At 26.7% G+C, this 14,796-nt stretch overlaps 1 protein-coding gene across 1 annotated transcript; it reads right to left on the reverse strand.

Annotated features, from left to right (window-relative positions):
- Positions 1–11,034: 11,034 nt before the first annotated feature.
- LOC136076958 (uncharacterized) lies at positions 11,035–13,282 on the reverse strand. Its single transcript, XM_065790994.1, has 2 exons — positions 12,847–13,282; positions 11,035–12,740 (listed from the first exon to the last, which is right to left on the reverse strand). The coding sequence occupies exons 1-2, from the start codon at positions 13,102–13,104 to the stop codon at positions 12,456–12,458; spliced, it is 543 nt and encodes a 180-aa protein (XP_065647066.1). The 5' UTR covers positions 13,105–13,282; the 3' UTR covers positions 11,035–12,455.
- Positions 13,283–14,796: the final 1,514 nt, after the last annotated feature.

Raw genomic sequence — 14,796 nt, forward strand, 5'->3', positions numbered from 1 at the left:
TATATCCTAAATCATTGTTCAGTTAGTGCGACCATAAATCTCAAACTAATGCATAAAATCATGGAATAGTTTACCATATTTTATTCATGGAACAATTTTTTTTTATATTCAATTTAAATCACTAAATTATATTATAACTTGTCTTTATGCCTTTTTTTGAAAAGATACTGTTTGTAAAATGTTGGGCTCATTGTGGGTTATTATCATTATTGCTTTTGGTATGATTATATGTAATATATTTATTATTATAGCATCTTTTTACTATTACTCATATCATTATTGTTATTGATTATAATATTATTGCTATTTTAATATTGTTATTGCTAATTTTTTTAGATTAGTACTAGTATTATTTCTAAATATCCATGAAATGCGTGTGTATGTTTTATACACACACATGATATATGTGTGTTTTTTCTTTTTAGCAATTGCAAGTTTCCAAATATACGCAATGTAAACTAAGTAAAGAAAACATTACTTTTTAATTAGTAAATTTAATATTATTAATTTATTTATTTGTTTTTTATATTCTTTTATCCTTTATTTTTATAACATGATCTATTTAAATGCTCCAGAACAAAGTTATTAGAAATTGGATGTTAAATTTACTCAAAAAAGGACCTGGGTAAATAAATGTTCAGTTGACAGAGTTGATAGAATTGCCACATTTTTAGAAAAATACCCATGTTTCTCTAATGTGACAGTGGTAAGATTTTTTTATTTTTTTATTGTTGATTTTATATTGTTATTGGAAAAAATCTATCAGTGTTTCAAAATCACAAATTCTATTTAAAGTGAGTAGTTATATTTTCAAAAATCTAGTTTCCTAATGGGTTATTCTATATTTATCCTCTGCTTTTTAAAATTGTTTGTATGCTTTTTTTTTATTATTGTTTCATTCAGATTGTTGGCAAGATAGCTTGTGTATTTAAGTCTCTGTCACAGTTGACTCAGTGAGAGTAAGCTTGGCTTAAGAAATTGACACAAATTCTGGAATACTCAAGTTGGTAGTTAATTAAGAAATTAAAAAAATTTCAGAAATAAGTTAAAACTAAAGTGGACAATAAATTGCCGACCTTAAACTGTTGCAGGTCGACATCAGATTACAATTGGCAAACATAAAACCATTTTCACAAAGGTTTCACCATAAAAGATGAAAACGAGGTCAGGGTTATCCCCACATATATGTATATATATATATATATATATATATATATATATATATATATATATATATATATATATATATATATATATACATATATATATATATATATATATATATATATATATATATATATATATATATATATATATATATATATATATACACATATGTATATACACACACACATATATATATATATATATATATATATATATATATATATATATACATATATATATATATATATATATATATATATATGCATATATATACACATATACGAGAGTTGATATATCTATTATACCATATTTATGTAAGCATTTGCTCACATTTTTTGCTCATCTAAATCGATATGGCTTTTTTGGGGAAAAAAAGAAAAAAACGAAGAATATTGAATGAAAAGATTGCTGCCCCATGCCAAACCCTCAGTCGATGTAGCAGCATTCCACTGCTAGTCAGACTATTTGTCAGTCGATGTATGTACTGAAGCCCCCAGCAGTAGGCTATTTGAGTATGATGTTACACTGCTCACCTAAATCAGCATGTATATATATATATATATGTGTATATATATATATATATATATATATATATATATATATATATATATATATATATATATATATATATATATGTATGTATATATATATATATATATATATATATATATATATATATATATATATATATATATATATATATATATATATATATATATACATATATATATATATTTATCAAAGTAAGGATTTCAAAAATTTTAACATATGAAAAGATGTTAATGTTAAATTTTAGATTTGAGTTTGTTAAATTTATTTTCAGATAAAATAAGTCCTTATCATAACAGACGATGGAGACGAGGCAATCGTTATGCATAGCAAAAAAATTATTTTACGAAGTATTTCATTTTCTGACGCCGTTATTGGACTTATTGGAATACACTATGTAATGGGCATGGATTATGACGCCCATGTCATGACGGCATACATAATTTACATTTTATTTTATGCTTACATTATATTTTATTTAAAGATAAAAGCTCAACAAAAACTCGTTTGAGTCAGATGAGTAGCCTATGGGAGGAGTATTGCCGCTACAAGCATTACCAAATAACTGGACATTCCAAAGAACAAGTTTTATTTCAACGATGAGATTTGTTTAAATGTATAAATACTTTTTGAATATTCTTATTTTATATCATCCTAATTTCAAAATGTTTCATTTTTTCCATAGAAAAAATACTCTTGTAATATTGTTTTACCGTTCAAGAAAATATTATTGAAACAAGATAATAGAATCTTATTTTAAGCAAAAATGTGCTTGAAATAAGAAAAAAATTCTTATTGATAAAAATAAATCTTAAAACAAGAAAAAAACATCTTTATTTGAGAAAAAAAAACTTTGTTCTTATAACAAGAAAAAAAATTCTTATTTTAAGAATATAAATACTTGAAACAAGAAAAAAAGTTCTTATTTTAAGAATATAAATACTTAATACAAGAAAAAAAATTCTTATTCTGAGCAAAAATATTCTTGTAACAAGAAAAAAAATTCTTGTTTTAAGAATAACAATTCTTAAAACAAGAAAAAAAAATTCTTACGTGTCGGACAAGTCTTTTTTTTCTTGTTTTAAGACTTTTTTTGCTTAAAACAAGAATCGTGGATTTTGCTGTGTTGCAGAGCTTTTTTAGACCATAGTTGACATATTTATTAATTTTAGTGATTGACTTATTAGAATACAGAAGATTTGTGTCATCTGCGAAGTGTTGGACTCTACAAAATTTTATGGCTTTCGATAAATCATTTATATAGATTAAAAACAGTAATGGACCCAGCACAGACCCTTGAGGCACACCAACAGAGACATTACAAATATTAGAGGTCTATCCGTTGATAGACACAAACTGTTTTCTATTTGTAAAGAAAGATTCAAACCAGGAATTTGAAACTACCATAGTAAGCTAGTTTTTTTAATAGAATTTTAATATCCACAGATCCAAAGGCTTTTTGACGGTCTTTAAAAATACCACAACCAAACTATCCTTTATCTAGTGCCCTTCTAATATTTTCAGTCATACTTAGAGCAAATATGCCTATAGATACATAGGGCATACATGGGGCAAATATGTCTATAGATAATCCTATAGAATCCTTTATCTTGAGCCCTTCTAATATTTTTAGTCATAGTTAATAAGGCAAATATGCTTATATAGATGAGCGGCCGTGGTGCAGTGGTAAGAACGCTTGCAAAAGTAGCAGGAGGTCCAGATTCAAAACGAACTCTAGCACATTTTTGCATCACAGTAAGGAAGGAAGCGTGAACTTCCTAGAAAAATTCACTTCCGCGGTGCTCTATGACAAGTTTTTTTTGGTGTTTTGTTACTTTTGGTGCCCCAAGAAGACCTTTAGGTCTTCTTGGGGCACCAAAAGTTAATTTTGTTATTTTTAGTTTATATATATATATATACTATATATACCAAGAAGACCTTTAGGTCTTCTTGGGGCACTAAAAATAACAAAATTAAAATAAATAAAAAATTAAAATGATGTAGAACAATTTGTTTTGAAACCAAATTGTAATTCACTTTACTTTCAATTTACTTAATTTCAATTTACTATCCATTTACTTTCACAATTAAACATGATTTTTTTTTTTTTTTTTTCGTAAGTTTTTGTTTACATTTGACGTAATATATATAAATTACATATTTTTTTCAAATACAAACAAGGCTTCTAAAAGAAGATCAAATGATCTTATCGTCAGAAGCCTTTTACAAAACAGAGTACATAAAGTATTATAAAAAACGCCTTTTTACAATAAGAGAACGTAAAAAATTAACATAAAAATATTAAAATAGTACTTAGATAAATAGAAACAAATTGTCAACAAGAATAAAACAAAGATTGAACATACATTTCAAAATTATTATATATCATAAGACAAATTAAAAATATTCTAAGATATTCTCAATAGAGAGAATGAGATCTTTTAATTTAATTTTAAAAGCAGAATAAGTTAGGGGTAAGCCGAAGTTAGGCAAAATAATTTTGTTCCAGAGATGAGCTGCACGATAAGTGATACAGAATTGATTGAACTTTGTTCGACAGAGTGGTTTATTTAAATAGTTATTATTCCTCATGTTAAACTTGCTTAGAGGTTTCAAAATAAAAAGGTCTTTAAAAATTAAAGGAGACAAATCATACTTCCACATATAAACAAAAGATGAATTTTTATATACGTTTAGTTTATAAACATTGAGGATTTTCATTTGATTGAAAAATATTGAGGAATTTGAGAACCGATCCGCAAAATTAATTACACGGATCGCATGTTTCTGACGGCGATGGAGACATTGTAACTTACTTTGATCAGTACTACCCCAGGCAATAATTCCATAACTTATATAACTATGAATAAAAGAATAATAAAGTTTAGTTAAGTTATTTTTATCTAAATGAGTACGCGCCTTATATAGAATTCCAATACTTTTTGAAACTTTCGAGCAGACATAGTTAATAGGATGTTTCCATGTGATGTTCTCATCAATGAAAACCCCCAGGTATTTAGTTACAGAATCTCTTTTTATTTCATTATGGTCAATAAAAATTTTTGGTAAATTTTGGGGTAGAGAACGTTTTTTGGAGAGCGGGTGGAAAAAAATCCATTTTGTTTTGTTTACATTTAATGTTAATTTGTTACTTTTAAACCATTTAGATATGTTTTGAAGTTCTTTGTTCATAACGGAGAATAGTAGGTAGATGTCACTGTTAGATAGAAATAAGTTTATGTCATCAGCAAACATAATACTTAGAAGATTTGATGCTTTATGCAAGTCGATCAAATCGTCGATGCTTTATGCAAGTCGATCAAATGCAAATGATCAAATTACATATTTAACATATCTCATTAGGAACTTTTTTTATCTGTTAAATATTGAATATCCTGACAAAATAAATCAGAAAAGGATTATCTTATACATTACCCCAGAATGCTGTGTTAATTTTACCTTTTAAGACATTTATGATGATGGATTGAATTTGAGCACAATAATTTTAAAATAATGTGTTATCTCTAACTTCAAAAATATTACTTTTACATTATCAAAGCAACAACAAATGAGACAATGTGCAGAATTAAACTTTTATGATTGCCTGCGAAACAGCGAAGTTGAGAAATATGGCGTTACAGAATCAACTTTGTATCATCCAAAGAGTATTCAAAATTGAAAATTTGGTTATTTTGGATATAATATAGTGAAATATTTTAAGCTAGTTTGAAGTGTATCTGTTATTAAGTTAATGACTTAAATCTTTTTTTTATAAGTTCATGGTGATGCAGTTCTTGTTTTTGTCTTTCATATCTCATCTGCTAAAACACTCTAAAAGATGGTAGTTTGTTGAAAATATTTGCACATGCTAACAGTTTTTGCATTTATATGATTCATATTGCTTAACTGCATTGTGCACATTGTGAATTCAACCTGTAGGAAGCGAAGTGTTTCCTGAACCTGATTCCTGAACTGATGATGGGTAAATAATATCAGTATGTTAGAATCAGGATGTTTAGTTGCTTTGAAAAGTCAGGTGTTGTAACAATTGTTAATCGTTTGTATTAATATAAACAGGATTCGTATTAGATATGCATATTGCAACTTACTCTTATCTGATTCTCCATTAATGAGTATGCATCAAATTTAACTTTTTAAATGTATATATAACATATACAAAATTTTGTAAACTCCATAAATCAAGTAAAGTACACAAGAAGTGATCAATAATTAAAAATTAAAAATTTGAAAAACATTTATTATTTATTATATTAACTATACTTAGTAATATATCATTAAAATGTGTCTGATCGTATAATGTTTACCTATATGTTTCCGAAATTTCTTTTTTGCACAAGATAAATAAAACAATTGAAAAATATGACAAATATTTTCCACTTATTAAAAGAAAAACATTTTTTTAAACAAATAAAATAAAAATACATGTTTCGACTATTTTATAGTCATCTTCAGTTGGGTTAAAAAAAAAAATTAACTTTATAATATAAAGTTAACTTTATATATAAAAAATTAACTTTATATACTTATATATTATAAATATATACTTTATAATAAAAATAATACTTATATATTATAAATATATACTTTATAATAAAAATAACACTTATATATTATAAATATATACTTTATAATAAAAATAATACTTATATATTATAAATATATACTTTATAATAAAAATAATACTTATATATTATAAATATATACTTTATAATAAAAATAATACTTATATATTATAAATATATACTTTATAATAAAAATAATACTTATATATTATAAATATATACTTTATAATAAAAATAATACTTATATATTATAAATATATACTTTATAATAAAAATATTACTTACATATTATAAATATATACTTTGTAATAAAAAATTAACTTTATAATATAAAGTTATTTTTTTTTTTTAACCCAACTGAAGATGACTATAAAATAGTCGAAACATGTATTTTTATTTTATTGTATATAAAGTTTATATACAAATATCCTTTGGTAATAAAACATAAATTACATTTTTTTATTAATTATGACAAAATAGGCAATAGCAAAAAATACATTAAAAAAAATATTAAATTATTTAACAAAAGGTTAACGACTAATAGAATGGTATCTATTATGTGAGAAGTAATATTTTATCATGGTTTAACTGTTCGTTCATTTCAAAACTGATAACACATATTATTATTTGTTTTTTATTATATATCATATAATAAAAAACAAATAATCTCAAATAAATACACTGTCAATCGCAAATTCAAAATAATGTCTAAATAAAATTGTAAATAAAGCCTTACTTATAAGTAAATTATGTTTTATTTATTTACAATGCTCAAAGATTCTTTTCTTTTGAATTTAACTTTTTAAAGTTCATTTTGTTTAGTATTTCTTTTATATACTATGAAAATGTAACACTAAATAATAAGAACTTTAAAAAATTTATATACCTATATATTACATACCTATATATTATATAGGTACGCGGAAATCATGATTTACGCAACCGATTTTTAAGCTAAAATTTTAGTTCTTGTTTTTTCTCTTTTTTAGTCAGCGTGAGGCAGACGTAATTTTGTAGAACTTCTATTTAGAAACATATATGCACATAGATACTTTATTGAAAAAAGAAAAGTTAATCTTGATTTATATATAACATTTGTGTATGGTTACTTAACATTTTTATGGATTGTTTTGCTCCTGAAAATTTGGTTGATTACATGAATTTGTAGTTGATCCCCCTATTTTTATTATTCCGATAGTTTTCTACATGCATTTTCTATGCACATACCAATTTTCAACAAAAAATAAATCTCAGCAGATAGTGTAGAACATTATTAGTGTAGAACTTTTGGTACCTAATTTTGTTTTTTCTTATGTTTTTTTCGTTAAGCTAAATACACGGGCGCATAGGTGGGTCGACTCTACAAAAAAGTATAAATAAGTATACAAATCAGATACTTCATTGGTTTAATCCTAACAAAAAATTTTTTAGTGTTTTTCAAATATATTAAAAGATATTACTATTATCATCTTTTTTCACTTCGATTGTATACTTCTTTAACTGGATTATTGTTTAAATCATTATACTAGCATGCCTAATGTTCACTAATTGTTTAGAAGCTACCAAATATTATGCTTATTTTTAAGATATCATAAGTACAAATAACATCGTTTATATATAACTAAAAATTAACATAATTTATATATAAACAAAGTATACAACATTAGTATAATAAATACCATTATACCATTATAAACCAAAGTATATACATTCCCAATGTTAGCTTATTGTTTATAAATATATTTTCTTTATATTTTTACTGTATTATATTTTCATTGTTTATTTTCATTTTGTTAATAAGGTTGTTGCATCTTACACAGAACTGATTTGACGATTGTGACTTTTGTAACTTACTGTTTACAACAAGATAGTGTTTTGTGTAATTTTATAATTATCTTTAGTCCAATCTACACAGCCTACCGTTGGCAAATTTGTATTGGATAACTTTTAGTATTGATTAAAGAATAACAAATATAATCTGCAACAAGTGATAAGTTTAACAATTTTTACTTTTTAATATGTATGCATTTCTCGACAATTACAAATTTATTTTTTACTACGACTTTGTTAACCTTGAGTTACATCTTCAGCTGCTACAATTGGTAAGTTAAAAAACTATTGTTTTCTAATCTGTTTATGCAATATGTATGCGTAAAACAATCATTTCTAATACGTGTATGGCTTTTTTTATCGATTTCAAATAAAATTTTATTTTATTGTAACTTATTTTTTCATTTAGTTTCACAACCTTTTCCACAATCAGCACAACCTGCTAGTAAATTTATGACTAAGAAACTTTTCTGAATGATTTCTGAATTCATAATATTTCTATTTATATACACTATTTAATACATTTTTATTATGTTATCAAAGTGCAGTTGAAGTAAAATCATGAGCAATTTTTACATTTTTAAAGCTATAATTGATTGATTAGTTTTTCATTTTATTTGTTAAGCCAATGACTTTCACAAATAGTTGGTTTATTTAAATATTACAAAATGCCATTCAGTACTAATCTATTTACGATTCACTGTTATTTAGAGCTTACATATGGTGTCTATCGGAGATACATGTATCAGCACCCTGGACCGACTAGCAGTTGCTCATTTTTGTGATGGATCCAGTTAGGAGGGAATAATGGGGAATCGTTTAGCTGGACCTATTATCCTCCTAGCAGGGGTGCTAGGAGCTACAGCAGAAGAGGAAACCGTTGTGAAGAAGTTCGCCGGCGAAGACAGCGTGATGGCAGCTTTGTGGTGAATGGTGGCATACATTAGGCAATCATTAGGCACCACCATTCTTATTTTTTTATTAAAAATATATATATAATATCATCAATTTTTTATTTTGTCTTAATTTTTACAATTACTAACATTTGAATTATTCATTTTAAATTTTGTTACCCAAAATAATTTAAAAATGAAGCATTGACAAGTGTAATAGTTCTAATGAAATACTTTATATGTTTTCAATGTGATTAAAAGTTGTAGTATTAATAGTAGTCAAGTTGTATCTATAAATAGTTATAGACTTTTAAATACAATCAGGACTTTTTGAAGATTTTATAGCCCATATTAAATACAGTGTTAAATTTATGTGTAATAATTTTGATAAATGTGAAGTCTTTTTTTTAGGGTGGATACTCCAACCTGCATCTTGTGGTAAGATTTGTAAAGTCATGTCTCTGTTTTAAACAAACGCAATTTAAAACCGTTTTTAAATTTTTTTTTTAAAAACGTTTTTAAATTTTGTTGACATTTTTTCAAGTTTGAATGAGAGGGGGGCGTTAGTTGTGGTACACGCCCCTCCCCTAACTAATGTAGTAAAATAATCTTGTATACTAATTTCACTTTTTCAATGAACGCAATTTAAAACCTTTTTTTAAATTTCTTAAAAACATTTTTTTTTCTTTAGGTTGGAGAAGACTGAGGGAGGATGGGGGGTGGAATGGGCGTGGCACACATCCCACCCCTAATGTCAATTTATACACCATTTGTAAATGCTGTAAAGTAAGAAAGTATAACTTATACTTTTGATTTCAAAATATAATTAGCATTTTTAAGAATATAAAATATTTATAAGAATGTAACATTTCACTACGAGGGTGTTAAAATGGAACGAAAACATCCACCCTTTAACATAAGATAGACCTCTAATATTTGAAAATGGAATATGAAGCGAATCAGAACAACTTTTTGTGTATAAATATAACAAATTTTATAAGAAAAACAATCTTTCGGGTGAAAAACTTGAATTTTTAAGGGTTACAATGGTGTGCTGTACCCCCTCTGGCCCTCTAGACACCCCCTATATCTAAAGACTAATATAAACTTGTAGCCTACTCTTATATCCATCTTTCGATACCAAGTTATGTATGTATATGCATTTAGATAAGATTTTAAAAAGTTATAACAATTTCAGTAAAAAAAAAAAAATTTTGGAACCAGTTTATTTAATAAATCCATATATCAAAAACTTGCTACTAAAAACTATATATATATATATATATATATATATATATATATATATATATATATATATATATATATATATATATATATATATATATATATATATATATATATTAGGGGTAGTCATTTTGAGGGAATTTTTGAAAACGAAGTACATACCCAGCTAAAGTTGGAGCAAATATGCTAAAACTTAGTCAAAAAATTTTTTAGGTCAATTGGGTGACTTTTAAGTCCCCCTCAAGACTAAAGTTGTTAAGAAATTGTTCTTCAAAAAAGGAAAAATAGGGTGTGTTCAGGGTGTTTGAGGGGGATTTAAATGAAAAAATTATTTCCATTTTTTTTTATTTATTTGTTATTTCTTATCTATATTTTCATTTTAAAAGGGTATGTCATCATTTTTTTTACATATTCTCGGTTAAAACGATATTTAAGAAATCAAAAAATGGAAAGTTTAAGTTACGCAAGTGGTTATGAAATCAGCAAATTATGTTATCAACCAAAAAAACAAACTATTTTGAACTAAACAAGTAATTTACCATTTAATAAAAATCTTTACAAATACTATCAAGACAAAAATTATGCGTTAATTGAAATAAGTATTTTAAAATGAACAACAATTTCCTAAGTCTACAATTTCCTTTTCTTTAGTTTAGAGAGTGACATCAGGTTTTCTGATAGTTTTTTTTTTTGTAATATTACTTTTTCCCACACCAAAAACCTTGAAAGTTGACCATACTTTGTCGACGGTTAAAAGTCATCTTCATTTTCGTATCTTTGCACAAACTGCTGCATCATTCCGATTGCTCGTTCAGAATGATCATTGACAACAATTAACACTTTGGCAAAGTTTTCAAAATTCTTAAATGAGGACTGGGTGTGCCAATATTGGGTTGGAAGTGACAACCAGTCTCTCACTCTCTGATTATCCAACCCTATCATTGAAAAAATTAAATATGAAAACTCATTAACCAAAAGAGAGAGAGAGTTGGTACCTTCATATTATTTATGATATTAATCTCGTCTATTCGTTCTTTGCTTCTATGTTTAAAAAAATCTGGATCCGGCATTTGGAAGAAAAGCAAAGCATCTGCAATGGCTGTTTTTTTATCCATAGAAATATTTTTATCCAAAAGAGCCAAGGGAATAATTGTTGAATCAAGATACCATGTATGCTTATAAAGAGATGCTAACACAGCGTCTACTGCCTCCGGATTGGAGCAAACTTTCTTATACTCATTCATCTGAAAGATTGCATCAAGATCAGACACAGGAGATTGAATTGCTTTATGTGCTTGAAGGTACCACCTTGTGTAAAAACATACTATGAACTCGCAGATGAGTTTTAAATCTTCACGTAAATTATCATTTTCTTGCACAAATGTCAGTTGCTTGCACAAAAGCTGAAGTTTAAGGTAGTATAAACTCTTGCCTAAAAACCTAGCATGATGAACAGCTCCAGTTTTCTTTAACTTGAAATGTGCGGAAGGGGATAAATACTGCATGGTTAGTTCAGCCGACTCTCTTCGGTCATTCCTCATATTGCGTTTTTTAGTAATATAGGTCTCACAGTAATCTAAAGTTTTCCTTGCAGCTTCCTTCAAAACTGTTCCTTCAACGGTTTTCCAATCAAAAGAGGTCAGGTTATTTTAGTCGTATTTGAATTTAGGGTTCTCAAACATATGTTTGAACTTTACGAATAAGGGATTTTCAGGCCCTACGCTATTCTCTTTTATCACTGCTTCACAGAAATAAACCATTCTAAGCTCAATGATATGATGCCTACATGCTAGTAGAAGAAGGTATTTGTCTACCTCTTTTGCAATCCTAATAAGTGATCCTTTCTTAGAACCAGTATTACTTGAAGTTGTATCAAAGCATGCTCTGCATACTTTTGAAATGAGGTCATATTCTTGTAGTATTTTCATGATTCCTATATTCATATCTTCACCTGTAGAAGACGGCAAGGCAGGTACTCCAAGAAGATGCGACACCCCCTCAATAACGAGCACAGCTAATCTTTCATTACTCAGTCTTTTTCCCTGATTCATTTCAAACAAAGTCTTTCCGTCAAAATGACTTATACACGGCCTTCTTTATAACTATTTTAGCAATTTCTGCAGTATCCTTGGCAGTTTTTTTCATCTTCCTTAATGCTGTTGAAGCACTGGCTTTGCATTTTGCGATATCAACTCAACAATCTTGAAGAATTGCTCGAGTTACTTTTTTGTAAGACATTCTGGGAGATATCATTTGCTGTAGCTATGATAGATACATTTCCATCAAAAATATTCATAGGGACTTTGGCAGTAATGTTACAATCATCTGCTCTTCTATGATGCCAAACTTCGGGTTCGAATTCTGAATCAGAATCAGCGCTAGTGTCAGTGAAACTCAAGTCTAATTCTGAGGTAGCGTCAATCTTAGGAGATTCGTCTTCTAGCCTTGTCCTCTTCCTCACACCTTCAGAAACCTAATATTTACTTTAACATGGTATATGTGTATTAACAAATAATGTATGTTAAATTAGCAAATTTTAATAAAAAGGTCAAATTAACCCACTAAAAACAACATAAAACCTTTTTGCTAAATTTTCTATCTTCTGATCCCAAACTAAAATGTCTCGGTCCTTCCTGGTCTTCCAAAAAAGTTAAATCATCGTGCTTATCTTTATCTGAGCGTTTTTTATCCTTCCTAATTTGGTTCTTTAAATCTGTAGAACCAATCCAAAACAGCTTTTTCAAAAATGAAATAAACTCCCCTTGATTAACCTTGTCTCTAGCTGTTCCTCTGTATTTATTTCTACTCAAATCTAAATACTTCTTGTCCATCTTCATTAGGTTCTTGATAATATTTTAATCTGACATTACTTGAAATCCTGCTTTAAGCCATGGTCTTTTAATTAAGCCTAAAATGCATTCACACTCATCTACTTCACATCTCTTGTAACCCTGAATCTTGTTAGGAGGGCATGATAAAATTGTTGACTTCTTAACATCATGAGGAAGTAGTGATCTTCTGTAGGCAATGTGTTGAAGAATATCAATATTTTAATTTTTAACATAAAGTTTAAAATTCAAAACAATTTTTTTAAATTAGATATGTAAATGTAGTAGCTGGTTTAGCCTCATTTATGACAAAAAGTTTGCTTTTCTTGATCTGAGAAACCTTCTCTTCTCAATATCTTTTACAATTTTTTTTCCCATTTTTGTATTCAATCTAAATAGATTTAATGATTTGTAATTAGTTAAAAACTTCAATACAATTTTACTTTATATTGTAATTCGATTAATAACAATCAAGTAAATACAAAAGTTATTTACAAAAATAAAATAATGTTACGCAATTTCACGTACAATTTGTTTATAAAAACTCTTAGTGACTTAAACATACAGTGCAAAATCTTCAGCACATTTTCTTCTGCATTATTTTATAAGAATTTTTTTATTGTTGCCAATTTTCATAACCTTGCGTAACATAAAATTTTCATTTTTTCCTTTCGTATACATTGTTTTAACCAAGAATATGTAAAAAACATGATGACATACCCTTTTAAAATAAAAATATAGATAACAAATAACAAAAAAAAAAAAAAAATGGAGATCATTTTTTCATTTAAATCCCCCTCAAACTCTCTGAACACACCCTATTTTTCCTTTTTTGAAGTACAATTTCTTAACAACTTTAGTCTTGAGGGGGACTTAAAAGTCACCCGATTGACCTAAAAAAGTTTTTGACTAAGTTTTAGCATATTTGCTCCAATTTTAGCTGGGTATGTACTTCGTTTTCAAAAATTCCCTCAAAATGACTACCCCTAATATATATATATACAGTGGTGTGCAAAATAATAGGTAATTGTTAAATAGTTTGACTTTTCGTACAAATAAATACTTGATAATAATCTAATTTATTTAATTTGTTATTCTACAATGAATTCAATTATTAACTAATATTTTTAATGTAAGGAAACAATTAAAAAACAAAATTTGTTTACTAGTTTATATAATAAGATTATTTCTAAAAATATCTACTGTGCAAAAAAATAGGTAAATTAAAATTAAGTACATATTTTCTTGGAAATAAGGAACAATAATAAGTAAAAATTTAATTTACTTATTGTGAGTATTAATAAATCACACCCTTTATTCGCAATTATCACTGCACATCTTTTTGGCATGGTATCAACTAATTTTTGGCATGTACGTATTGAAATGTTTTTTTTAAATGTATTTAATGTTTTTCCAATGCTCATCTTGATTTTTGTCTTTGGAAGTTTTCCTAATTCATTTTTAACGTGTGCCCATGAGATTTTCTATTGGATTTATGTCCGGTGATTGGGCTGGCCACTTCTAAAACTGAATTTTCTCGTTATGAAACCAATTTTTTACTACCTTTGCTGTATGATTTGTTTTCTTGTTGATAGACCCAAATCAAAAAAGTAGGTTTTCTTCTGCGAAGGGTAGCATAACATCCTGCAGTATATTTAAATATATTTCTTTGTTCATATTTTCTTTGATCAAAAAAGGGGA

The sequence above is a fragment of the Hydra vulgaris genome, chromosome 02, assembly GCF_038396675.1.
Source record: "Hydra vulgaris chromosome 02, alternate assembly HydraT2T_AEP".
NCBI classification, from domain to species: Eukaryota; Metazoa; Cnidaria; class Hydrozoa; order Anthoathecata; family Hydridae; genus Hydra; species Hydra vulgaris.